Genomic DNA, 13,071 nt, shown 5'->3' with positions numbered 1-13,071 from the left:
CCCGCCACCGGATTCATCAAGATGTCTGGAGCTGCGGTACTATCACCCTCCCAGCGAGTCTGCTAGCAATCTGACGATGACAGGATCGCGAGGCCGTCTTCCCGACGCGGCAGTCTCTCGGAATCATGAAGGCCAAGCTGAAAGGCGCAGAGACTGGTCACAGTCTATTGAAGAGGAAAAGTGAAGCCCTCACCAAGTGGGTAGTTCCAATTCAAGCATGTTGCCATCGCTAACAAAAAGCCCACAGACGTTTCCGAGGTTGGTGAAAAATTGGCCAAGAAATCGGAAGAGCCCACTGACATATATCGATCAGAGATCACTCGCCGAATTGACGAAGCGAAGCGAAAGATGGGGCGTGTCATGCAGATCGCAGCCTTCTCCCTGGCCGAGGTGACATATGCTGTGGGCGGGGATATCGGATACCAAGTTCAGGAGTCGGCCAAGTCAGCTCGTTTCCGTATCCGCACGAAGCAAGAGAACGTCTCAGGTGTCTTTCTGCCGGCTTTTGAGAGTTACCTTACCGAGGGTAACAACGACTTTGGGCTGACAGGTCTCGGAAAGGGAGGTCAACAAGTACAGAGGGCGCGAGAAACATATGCGCGCGCTGTCGAGGCACTCGTTGAGTTGGCCAGCTTACAGACCGCCTTTGTTATTCTGGACGAGGTGATCAAGGTTGTGAACAGGCGAGGTTTGTATGGCAAAGCTATGAACCAGAAATTTACTGACAAAGGCTAGTGAATGCCATTGAGCATGTCATCATCCCCCGGACGGAGAATACCATCAAGTACATCAACTCTGAGCTTGACGAGCTCGACCGTGAGGAGTTTTACAGATTGAAGAAGGTCGCCAATAAGAAGCAGCGCGACGTTGCTGCTGCGGATGCGGAAATGAAGGCCAAACGCGAAGCACAGGAAGCCAAGGAGGACGGGCGAGAGCAGGGGAAGGATAATGCTTCGTCTGGAGATGTTCTCGGAGCCGGGGAAGATGAGGATGTCATCTTCTAAATTTTACCAAGATTTGGGCACACGTGCCCTTTTCAGCCTGCCGTATAATTACATGTTGCCAGATTCAAATGACCAGAACGCCCGTTCGCTGCCAGCTTACAATCTTCTCCGCAAAGGCCTACTGTCGCTGGTATGTGACCTTGATAGTCTTGTCACCCAGTGTCATGCCAGCAGTATTCTCCTTGGCATTGATAGCCCCTTGCTCAGCGTCATATTCGACAAAGGCAATACCACGACGACTTGGAACCAGGCGCACCTCGCGGAATCCGTCGAAACGACCAAAAATAGTGGAGAGCGCCTCGACATCGTACTCCTCCGGTAGATTTTGCAAGAACAGAATCTTGTTGGGCGGGAGGTACTCGTCGGGAACCACGGCTGAGGTAGCGACACTGGTTGACTTGAGCCCTGAGCCCTTGGCAGTTTTCGCGGGCCTGTTGTCCACAGAGGCACCAGCGCCACGTTTGAGATTCCCCTTTTCCTCAGCAGCCTCAGCAGCCTTCTTCTTATCTGCGAAACGTTAGAATGATTCCACTTGCAGATGGCGAACATACCTTTCTCAGCTTGACGATGGCGTTTGTGTGACTCCACTTCCTCAGCGCTGCCATTGAGCTCTACGGTCTTGTCACTCCGCGTCCGGGCCATGGCTACTTTCATTGGTTTGTCGAACAGATAGAATCCCTGAATCTCCTCGACGGCATCCTGTGCGCTTTGAGCGTTGTCAAAGACCACAAAAGCCTGGCCCTTAGCCTTGAGATTTTGCTTTGCCACAACGTCGACTACATTTCCAAACTCGGAGAAGAGTGCGCGGAGGGATTCAACCAGCGTGTCGGGCTTGACGCGCTCCTCGAGGTTCTGCACATAAACACTAATGCATGTCAGTAAATGCGCGGCGTGTCGGAGTGCAATGACACGCACGTGCTGACGGGGGCTGAGACAGCCATGATGATAGACGTCCACTAAAGAGGCCTTGTTTAAGTGGCTTGTGTCAAGGTATGATGCTAATGATGCAGTGCGCAATGGGAACGAAAGCGTGTTCTAACGTTGCGGTTAGGACAGTAATGATGAGTAAGCAATGCCAAGCCACCTAATGGCGATGGGATGGCTTGGCAAGAGTTGCAGTTAAGCAAAATATGCGAATAGTGAACTAAACCCCCGGCGTCAAGCGTATCGAGCTCCTAAATAACCTCCCGTCACCAGCTCGATGCCACGAGTTGATCACAATGTACACCTGACCCCTGCCAACAGGCCGATGTTCAGCGTTCAGGCTTTCGCTCGCCATCGCGGCAGAGGGCAGATTCGTGTGTCATCAAGCATGGCGCCCTTTTGCACCTTAGCCCACCGTCGGCTATGGCTTGAAATCCGCGCATGCCCAGTGATCGAGATACCGTCCGCTTTGTCATGACGTCGTGCACAAGAAAAAAACGTCTCTCCTCGGCGATTTCTGGCTTCGCAAAGAGTTTGCGCTCACCAAACCCGACAGACTTTGATGAAACTTGCCCTCGCTAGGGGCCCCGCGAGACCTGCGCGTTGCGGTCCTGCTTATCACCCTATTGCAGCTCGCTTGTAGGTATGGATCGCCGTTGGAATTCTCCTGTTGGGGGTCACAACGTTCTCATAAAGGGCTGCCTACTTCCGATGAGTTGGATAGGCCAGCCAGACGGGTCGCGGTTCTGATCCTCCGGTAGGATACTACTGGCTACAGTGGCTAGCATAATGAAGATCGGAACGCGTTGGCATTCCTCAGCGGCAGTGGGCCCGTCCCGAAGCTTGTCTACGGTCTAAGCGGGTCACCCCTTTCCGTTCCTGAACTTCAGTCACCTCCGTTCGGCGACAGCTGTGCGTTGCTCTTTGACGAGTCTCCGAACTGGATGCCCAAGTGCCGTCTGGACGGGACTCAATGCCGGCAACCATCAGCGATCTCTTGCCGTTTACTGCCCTGGTGGCTTTCGACGTTACTGATTGGCGGATATTGCCAGTCGATCTAATGGTGTTTACAGGTTCAGTTTGTGATGCCACAACCACTCCCGATTAAGTGTCAAAGAGCATCGGATTTTGATGCCTTGAGCGGGCGAGAAAATACTCCTTCTTGGACCTTGATGGCATTGTTGAAGTTTATCTTGTTATGCCATGGTCGACCTCAATGGCGCATGTTGAGTGCCGCTATCCTCAGACATGTCTCATCCACCAAGACTCCCTTGGCACCCCTCGGACGCTGCAGAACTTTCAAAATGGGAAATCGTGTTTCTGTCGCATCGAGATCGACGACCATGATCGCCTCGTCCGATGGTTTAGAGTGTGCGCCGCTGCCATGATATGGGACGAGTGTCCACAAACTCCATTCTTGTCTGCGGCCATGGGTTGTTTCTACACTTACCCTTCTGCGATTCACTTCCCGAAGCTGGTATGCGGATTAAGGCCGCGTACGATGATCGGATTCATTGTGACGCAGATCCATTCGTTGCGACTTGCGAGGCTGGCTCGCTGTGATGTAAAAGCCCGCCTTCCTCCTATATCAGGACTCACTCGCCTCGTGCTAGCATCACCAAGATACATCTGTGGCTTCAAAAGTACTCAACCCATCTTACAACCAGCACAAGTGACTGGAAAACTTCATCGAATACCTACAAGTACTTTGACGACTACACTGTCTCCTGTCCGATGCGACAGGCAGGGTGCTCGCCATGAACGTTCAGCCCACTTCTGCCAAGCTCACCGAGCTCTGCCTCAAGCTATACGATGCCCCTTTATCGGAAATAGCGAGCTGCTCAATATTGCAAGATATCGGTCTCGACAAGTCGCTGTTTCTCAAGTCGATTCCTCAGCCGTCCGTGGCATCACACCGACCCCTTCATCTGCTATATACCACCCTGTCACAACAACAAGGACAATGGCCCGTGTTTGACCTAATCAAGTGTCACGCAAGGCTTGTCCAATACTTGCCCGAGTCGAGCAAAAATGGCTCCAACAAGGAGCAAGAATGGCTCGTAGACGCAACTGGCAAGCTTGTCAAGGAGTCATACAAGGCATTCTCGGATTTCCTCCACCACGATCAACGCCCAGCACTGCGCGGCACGACTGCAGACACCTTCATCACGCACAAGGGGCTTAGCGATTTCGTACACAAGCTCCGCCTGCCAGTCGAACCTCAAAAAAAGAAGCCCACTGTTGCCGTGGCCCTACCCAACGGCCCACTGATGGCCGCAACGTGCATCGCAGTCACCAATTACTATACGCTGGCGCCCATCAATCCGGCTGCAGGCGCTGAGCAGTTCAGATCCGATGTGAAGCAGTCTGGGGCGAGCTTTGTCCTCACGACAACCGGAGAGTACACAAAATTGGAAATCGGGGAGTGGGCCGCAAAGGATGGTGTCAAGGTGTTTGTGGTGGAATGGGATGGCCGCGACGGCATCGAGCTGCAAACAACCTCCGGTCGACCACTCTCATGCAAGGCAGCTCATCGCAAGCCCAACCGGGCTGATGACATTGGCTTGGTCCTCTTCACCAGTGGTACATCAGGCTCGAAAAAGGTTGTGCCTCTGAAGACGCACTCCATTATTGCCGGCATTGTGTTCGTGATGGAGTCATGGGGACTCACCGACAAAGATGTTTGCTTAAACATGATGCCGCTCTACCATGTGTAAGTTCACTCCCCTTCAACAAGCCGTGCATCCGCTAACTCTCGTAGTGGTGGCCTGGTACGCAATATCTTTGCCCCAATGTTCTCTGCAGGAGCCACTGTCTGTTGCTCAGCATTTGACCCGAGCACATTCTGGGATGTAGCAGAGGAGCTCCAGCCAACCTGGTACTATGCTTCGCCCTCTATGCATTCACTCATCCTGGCCGAGGGGTCTTCAAGGCCGGAGGCTTTGAAGAAGAGTCGGATCAGATTGGCGTGCAACGCTGCTGGCGGCCTGTTGCCTTCGCTGGCATGCCAGCTTCGTGACACATTCAAGTGTGTCGTGCTGCCCAGTTATGGCATGACCGAGTGCATGCCCATTTCTACTCCACCTCTCAGCTACGTGCTCGACCGCGAAGGCACGTCAGGGATCAGCACGGGCCCAGACCTCGCAATCCTGGACTGGTCCGACAAGATGGAGGCACCTGAAAAGGTTGGCAGAATCTGTGTTCGCGGCGAGCCTGTATTCCCCGGGTACCTGAGGCCAGATGGCAGCCTGGATAAGTCTCCTTTCAATGCTTCAGGCTGGTTCGATACTGGCGACCTGGGCTATATGGACCAGGATGGATACCTCTACATCACAGGCCGAAGCAAGGAGGTCATCAACAGGGGCGGTGAACTTATCTCTCCTTTTGAAGTTGAGAATGCCATTATGGCCGCTTCCATGTCGCCGGACAGCCCCATCAGTGGACGGATCACTCAATGTCTTGCCTTCTCTGCTAGTCACGGCGTCCTTCAGGAAGTTGTGGCTGTGGCACTCGTCACCCCCCCCAACACACCACGCGTCGACCTGAAGACACTGCAGCAGGCTTTGAAGGCATCTCTTCAGCAGGCAAAATGGCCTGTCCTCATCACTTACATGAACGACGTGCCCAAGAAGAACAACAAGGTGCTTCGTATCAAATTGGGTCAGAGGCTTGGTCTCCCTGAGCTTGACGATGAGATGCCCATGTCCCGGCGTCACTGGGAAGCCAACTGTCCGCCAATGGACACTGCCTTGACAGTGAACATCCGTTCCTCTGTTTGTCGCCTTGACATCCAGGCGGTTTCCGCAGCGCTGGATGGACTTGTGCCCGCCGAGTTGCGCCACCACTACTCGACGACCTTCACTGCTGGCAATATCACCCTCTTCGTCGCCCCTCGCCGATCGGGCCAACCGGAGGCGGATCCATCGCTGGCCGATGAGCTCAAGACCAATTTAGCTCGGCTCCTTCACAACTATCTGGTTCCCGATCATGTCTACCTCATGCCCCGCCCCTTTGAGACCGATGCCGATGGCGCCATTGACCCAGTTTCCCTGCGCAAGAGGTTCAACGAGCTCCAGGCGGCCGCCATGAAGCACCTGGATGGCTCTACTGAAGGCCGGGTCACCAAGGTATTCGCCGAGGTCTTGTCATGCCAGCCTGACGACATCGCCCACAACGTTGACTTCTTCGGCCTCGGAGGAGACTCGCTTCGTGCGGGAAAGCTGGTTTCGTTGTTGCGCAGCACGTTCAAGACCCCTATTTCTATCAGCCTGGTGTTCAGCCACGGGACTGTCAAGGCCATTGCTGCGCACATTGACGCAGCCAACTCTTCAGCAGCGGGCCCTGGCGAGGACAAGATTTACGGTTGCACAGAAACCAGGAGCTCCCGCAACCCCTTCTTGATGCTGTTGCAGCTCGTGCCCTTGGCTATCATCTACCCAATGAGACGGGCTTGGCAGTGGACTGCGTTCATCGTCTTCCTGACTTTCACCCAGACTTGGGCGACCAACTCGTCCGTTGTTGGACGGCTGCTCAACCTCGTAATCTCCATCCTCTTTGCGCGCGTCCTCATACGGTGCATTGCCCCTTGGGTGGGCATTCTCGCCAAATGGATCATCATCGGTCGCTATCGCCCAGGGCTCTATCCCATGTGGGGATCATACCATACGCGCTGGTGGCTAGTCGAGAAGATTGTGAGCATCTGTGGCAAAGGCTTCTTCAGTGCTACTGAGGCGTCACAGAGAACATACTGTCGTCTGATGGGTGCGCGTATCGGCAAGGGTGTCAAGCTCTCAGGTGTTTCCATGGGTGAGTGGGACTTGATCGACATCCGCGATGGTGCCACCTTGACACGCTGCATGTGCCGGCCTTTCGCAGCGGAGGGCAACGCATCCATGTACTTGGGACGCATCATGGTGGGAGAGAACTGCTCCGTTGGCGTATCGTCGATCCTAGCCGCTGGCTCTGTCATTCCTCCCAACACCTGCATTGGCCCCAACTCATCGAGCTGGGAGCTTGATGACGCCGACGAAGTCAACCGTGGCCTCTCTGCCAATGCGGGTCCAAAGCCCCATTGGCCTCTCACTATTCTCTTCACAGCCCCGATCGGTCTTCTTGTTTGGTTCACCTCGCTACTCCCGTGGCTCGGTGGTCTGGTGGGCATGGTCATCAAACAACCGCTGGATCACCACGCCCCTCTTCTTGCCATTCTGGATTGGTTCACCCATCCTGAACGAGTCGGCTTTCACTACCTGGCGCTCGTACTGAGAACCCTGTTTGCGCCTTACATTGTTTTCGGACTCACTGTTTTGATCCGTCTCGCCCTGCAGCTCATGTTTGGAGAGCTGAAACCTGGTCCCCGCGGTGTAGTTGACACTTGGCGATCCGCTCTCATCAAGACATTGCTTCCTGTATCGCGTCTTCACGCAATGACGTCCATGTTCGGTCAGCATTATGAAGCTACATCTGTGGCGATTCGTATGCTTGGAGGCAAGGTCGGCCAGCGAGTGTACTGGCCTGGCACGGGACCTGGCATTGGCGACTACCACCTCATCGACATTGGCAACGACGTGGTCTTCGGTTCCCGGTCTCACCTGGTCACCACAGACGCCTTCGGCTCCGAAAAGATCACCATTGGTGATCGTGCGATGATTGCGGATAGGGTCTGTCTACTCCCCGGTGTCGAGATTGGGGAGCGCACAACCATGGGCTCTGGAGCCATGACCAGCCGAGGCAAGACCTACAATTCCGAGGGTGTCTATGTTGGCAACAAGGGTGGAGACGCTGTGTGTCTCTCGACGGGCATCGACCAGAAGCTGTCTGAGAAGCCGTACAGGACCATGCGCTCATCGCGCAATGGCAGTGAAGTGACCCTCACGGAAGCAGAGAATGGTCAAAACTACGATACCCGCTCACGCTTGCAACACATGAGCAGCGACGACACGCTGGGGGACACTCGAGAGGCTGCTGCCAATGGTAAAGTGAAGGAAACTTTCCACAGTGGCTCGCAGACACCCACATCGCCCACGTTTGAGACTGACTTCCCTTCGGGATCGTCAGACGACCAGGAATCTGCCTCTCCATTTGGAAGAGCCTTCTACATGGGCCAGGCATCTTATCGCGTCTTTGGCCCGTTTTTCATCTTCTGCTACTCCTCGTTCCTGACAGTCTTCACAGCCTTCTACTGGAACGTTCCCAACATCTCCTCTATTCAGATTGTGGACGTAATCATTCAGCACTTTGTCCCCAAGGGCATCAACATGTGGTGGGACGTACTGGCACTCTTCCTTCTTACCTGGGTCGTCATCGCCATCCTCACTACACTGCAGGCAATTCTGGCCCTGGCCATTGTCATCAGCGCCAAATGGATTCTACTCGGACGCAGGCAGCCAGGCAACTATGACTGGGACAAGTCACCGTACTGCCAGCGTTGGCAGCTGTTCCTCAACATCGAGAAGCTGCGACGCACATGCTACCGTGGCCATGGTATCCTGGGCATGCTCACCGGCACGCACTGGATTGTCATGTACTTCAAGATGCTCGGAGCGGACATTGGCGACGATTGCGCACTGTTTGCCAACGGGAGGCCCAGCCTCATGTTCACTGAACCGGACCTCATCAAGCTGGGGAACCGTGTCGTCGTGGACGACGCAAGCGTTGTCGCTCACATCAACACCCGAGGCAAGTTTGACCTGAACCGCCTCGAAATTGGCGACAGGTGTGTCATGCGCAGTGGGAGCCGCTTGCTCAGCGGTGCGGCCATGAGAGACGACAGCTGCCTGCTTGAGCACACGCTCATCATGGGCGGTGATGTGGTGGAAGAACGCTGGACTATGCAGGGCTGGCCTGCGGAGAGATATACTGGAGAGAGGCTTGCGACCTCCTAGGCTCAGGAAGATAGATAGTTTGTGCGAAAAGCATGGTCTACTAGATATTTAGAGTACTAGATAGACAGAGGGGAAGGAGAATTTGGATTAGTTGGGAGTAAAACGCAGCCAGTGTGAACAATAAGACAACCAAATTGTGTCATCATCCTACGGTCTGTCTTTCCATCCTAAGGAAGCACTTGCTTCATCAGTTCCAAGCTCAGTTGTGTTACATTAAGAAACCGCGATGTTGTGCGCACACGATCTCCCCATCGCCGAGTTCTTGTCGATTTAGAGTGTATCGTGAGCTCTTGCCAAGCCTGGTTTCGGAGCGCACAGCTGAAATCAAGCAGGAAGTGACGACTGGGCTCGTGTATGACCTCACCCTGCCTTGCATTGACTTGCACCGTTCTTTAAATTGTCATTACTTGTTCTCGAGCTCTCGCTCCTCTCGTAGTCCTTCTCATTGTTTGGCTGGTTGCCTCCAACCTTCCTCGTTCTGAACCTTCCCGAATCTCGTCGCTCCTTCGGTTCGAAGTCCTCGCAGCTGTATTCACTCCGACTGTTGCTTCACTTTCTTCATTGAGTTGCTTTGAACCTCGACCATCTCTTGACCAACGCTCCCCCTCGCAATATTGTCGCTCCATCAAGAGACCCCCTACTAGCTGTCTTCGCACCGCACTCAATCGACACTTCGCAATTCCCGACCTTTTGGAGCTTCAACAGGCTCTATATGCATATTCGTTGTTGATCTGGCTCACTTTTGCATCGCTGGGGTGAGTTACTCCCTCAATTTCGTCCCTATGCTCCAAAAGCCGAGGAGTCATCCTCGACTGCACTTATTGAAACCCCCCCCCCTGGAAGAAGTGGGAACAGCCAGTCGTCGGATGCTTCAGTTTTGCTTGAGCTTCCGAGGCGGCTTCAGCTTTTACTCACCATTGGTTTCCCTGACAACAACACCTGCCTCAAGCGCGGCCTCTTCCCGATATTTCCTTGGCACGAACTTCGGGCAGTCTTACCATATATCTCTATACTGTGCTTGATTCATTACACTTCCTATCATCCTCCACGGATCCGACATGATTTGCCACGAAACGAGCGAACTTGAGCCTCTGGGCGCTGCTTAGCAGTGAGCGATCTCAAAGTCTCTGAAGGCATCAACGCCCATCGCTTCAATCCTTTGTCGTTGCTGGGGTCGAAGTGAAAAGATCGCAAATCCGATCAGGCATTCGGTCATTTCGTTGCTTGTTTCTGCAACCGCATCTCCAAATCAGTCTAGAGACCCAGAGCTATACTGACTGTTGCAGACCTTTGTCATAGTGTCGCCCGCTCCTCGCAACATCCCTGATCAAGTCCATTCCGTCCATCCCCAGAAGACTGGCAGCGCTTCTTCGCCATTGCACTTGCCAATCCGATTCATCCACAGGGGTTCTTGTCGACAACATGGAGTCCCGGCACTACTCGCCCTCAAAGTTGCTTCGCATGCGGCGCACAGCTTTAGTCAAAGGCACGACAGCTAGAATCCATGCCCTGCTATCCGAGGTCCCTGAGCTAGGTCAGTCAGCTCTCATACAGCCAAAGCCAAGGAGTATCTCTGAAAGCCTCCAAGACGACATTTCATGTAAAGCGGCAGAACGTCTCCCAAATTCACGACTTCCTCGTATACCAGAAGAGATTCGTGAGCTTTCAGCAGACTCTGATGAGTCGGTCCGGGGCAAGAAGCATGTGGCATCACGTCAGCTAGACGGCACTGATTCTGAATGGAAGTATCGCGGTAGAACTGAGTCCGAGGATGTGGAGTCCCAGCCCATCTCGGCCCCAGCAGGGCTTGCAGCGCAGAAAAATGAGGGTTTCCAGAGATTCTACCGCGCTGTGGCATCACCAACGCACGTTCGCGTCACAGCGGGTGGACGTATCGTCCCAAACACTCGTGCCTCGGTTTCCCCCATTACAAAGTGGACAAAAGAAAGAACTGGCACAGATGGAGCCTTCGTGCCACCACAACAGGCACGTGGGCATTTCGAGCAGCCTCATTACTCCATGATGCCTGGCCACCCATTTGGCGTGTTTCCGGCCATGTTTCCGTCGATGCCGGGGAACATCGCTTCTGGCATGGCTCCAGGGAACCCGGCTTTTCCTATGATGCCGTGGCCCATGGCGATGAATGTACATGGCGCTTACCCTTTTGCTATGCCCCCACCCCCTCAACAAGACGATAGCCGGGGCGAGAGAAGGACTGATGACCAAGCAGGCACCGGCTCAGTTTATCCCCAGCCACCACGGGGTCCTCCAGCGGACAACTACCCCCAGCCAGTTTACTGCAATGGACAGTGGCTCATGCCAACAGGTGGTTCCTCGTTCTCCTATCCCATGACACCAGGTCCGGGTTACCCCAGCGCACCCTATGGCGTACCAATGGTGTATCCGCCCGGAATGCACATGCCACCGACAAATCGTCCTGCTGAGACGAAGACCGCATCGTCAGATGAGGCGGGCGTTGACCTACCTTCTACAGCTCTCCGTGGTCTTGGGTTGGGAGCACAGACTCATCCTCCCAGATCGTCCATTCGGCCTAGTGAAATCACAAAGCGGCACCTTGGCATCTTACGCTCACGTCTTAAGTACCTCGAAGATCAACTAAACTTCAACAAGCATCAAATTGACGAGAAGGCGGTGGAGGCTGATGCAAGAACGGTTCGTCAGTATATTGACCAGTTCAGAACCAACCTCGAAATACAGCGCTCCGTCGAAGATGACCGGTACCCGCCGCCAGCGAGCAAGAGTGATGTTAGACAACGCAGTCCCTCACAAGGCTCACATGACAAGTCCTCCGCTAGATTGCCTAGAACGAGCGACAAGCAAGCTCGACGTGACAACCGAGGCTCTTCAGACAGTGATACTAAGCCTGGTGTTTCTACAACTCGGTTTGGAACAGGTATCAACTCGACCAAGTCCACTTCGGCTTTCGCTGGCTGGCAACCGCCTGTTAACTCTCCTGCTGGTTGTCTTGAGCATTTCAACTCTAAGGCGTCTCTTCCTGTCACAGCGGCGATGGCGGCCCCTTTTCAGCCTCGCGTTGATGCAACACTCATGGCAACAAAATCCTCGACAGCAGCCATTGCCTACCTTCGAGGCCGAGTTCCTGAAGGCGTCGATCCCTCGTCGGTAAGGGACACTGACTATGTGTATGACCGTGCTTTAACGTCGGACGAACTCCGGGCTCGCCACATGTACTGGGGTAAGGCTCCTGCGGAGCTGCAGCAGGGCTTGCCCAAGTTCAATGGGAAGGACTTCTTTCGGACTTCGCCAGGCGGACAGCATGCAAGGCCTGTCATATCCAGTGATCCATTCGAGGGCCTGAGCCAGACTGCGACCGTGCTGACGCGCAATGGACCAGGATTCTCAACTCAATCAGAGTCACTCCCACGTCCAGGTCAAGGATCGTCCGAGGATCACGAGGAGCTCACCGTGACCACAAACCGCACCAACGCAAATTCAACGCGCATCGGTCGCAGCATGGAGGAGTTGAACCGAGGCTCGCATGACACCCCTCCCACTTCGTCCGGCAGTGTGAGAGAGAAGTCTTCCGCTGAGGAGACCACTGATGACGATCGCGAGATTCTGTACACCGGTCGCAAAAACATGGTGAAGATTGGCCAGCGGATGCTGCCAAATGTGATCAAGAGCTCGACAGGCTCAAATGCATCTATTTCTTCGACCACTGCACAGGGCTTGTTGCCGAACTACTCTGGGCACGCCACAGCATCGCTCACACCATCCATCACAAACAGAATGTTTTCAAACCTTCGCAACACTAGTAAGATCGGCCTGGACGAAGCGAGACTGGCTGGCGTGACCACCACAAAGAGCGGCGAGAACTGCCCGCCTAGCGTCAACGTTGATGATATTTTCTGAGGAGCATCGACAGGTTGACTGAGTATGACGAGTATACATTGTGCATCAATATTTGCTGCGATCGTTCCCAACGCGAGGATGTTCTTCTTACCCATGGCTTTGGACGGTATCATTCAGGGTCTGTATCACTTAACGACTGCAGAAAATATGCATGGCCATTACACTTATCACTTGTATCGAGGGGTGACAAGGCACAGGAATGGCATATCTCTGCGAGTTGCTACAAGGCCTGTCGACGAGAAAAGGATGAACTTGATAGAATTACAGTTGAACTAGGTATGCAATAAAACATGTGCCTCGACATCAAATTTCCAGCCTCACAGGATATAACCTCAGTGGACATCTTCGACGAGAGCAGGGACGAT

The 13,071-nt window shown here is 54.0% G+C and overlaps 4 protein-coding genes across 4 annotated transcripts; 3 read left to right on the top strand and 1 right to left on the bottom strand.

Annotated features, from left to right (window-relative positions):
• Positions 1-125: 125 nt before the first annotated feature.
• On the top strand, positions 126-1,004 carry J7T54_004928 (V-type ATPase; the record flags this gene model as incomplete). The annotated part of the gene is made up of 3 exons (XM_051505966.1): positions 126-180; positions 248-688; positions 736-1,004. 3 exons carry the CDS (start codon positions 126-128, stop codon positions 1,002-1,004), a joined length of 765 nt encoding a protein of 254 aa, XP_051362618.1.
• A 118-nt stretch (positions 1,005-1,122) lies between these two features.
• On the bottom strand, positions 1,123-1,945 carry J7T54_004927 (U1 small nuclear ribonucleoprotein-like protein; the record flags this gene model as incomplete). The annotated part of the gene is made up of 3 exons (XM_051505965.1): positions 1,123-1,511; positions 1,556-1,869; positions 1,920-1,945. The coding sequence occupies 3 exons, from the start codon at positions 1,943-1,945 to the stop codon at positions 1,123-1,125; spliced, it is 729 nt and encodes a 242-aa protein (XP_051362617.1).
• Positions 1,946-3,685: 1,740 nt separating this feature from the next.
• Positions 3,686-8,812, top strand: J7T54_004926 (putative peroxisomal-coenzyme A synthetase-like protein; the record flags this gene model as incomplete). The annotated part of the gene is made up of 2 exons (XM_051505964.1): positions 3,686-4,641; positions 4,690-8,812. 2 exons carry the CDS (start codon positions 3,686-3,688, stop codon positions 8,810-8,812), a joined length of 5,079 nt encoding a protein of 1,692 aa, XP_051362616.1.
• Positions 8,813-11,842: 3,030 nt separating this feature from the next.
• J7T54_004925 (uncharacterized protein) lies at positions 11,843-12,706 on the top strand (the record flags this gene model as incomplete). Its single annotated transcript, XM_051505963.1, has 1 exon — positions 11,843-12,706. The coding sequence occupies one exon, from the start codon at positions 11,843-11,845 to the stop codon at positions 12,704-12,706; it is 864 nt and encodes a 287-aa protein (XP_051362615.1).
• Positions 12,707-13,071: the final 365 nt, after the last annotated feature.

This window comes from Emericellopsis cladophorae, assembly GCF_022114955.1.
Source record: "Emericellopsis cladophorae strain MUM 19.33 chromosome Unknown NODE_18_length_329999_cov_121_726099, whole genome shotgun sequence".
Classification (NCBI taxonomy): domain Eukaryota; kingdom Fungi; phylum Ascomycota; class Sordariomycetes; order Hypocreales; family Bionectriaceae; genus Emericellopsis; species Emericellopsis cladophorae.
The sequence above is the reverse complement of the archived record's forward strand: the minus strand, read 5'-3'. Positions and strand labels throughout refer to the sequence as shown.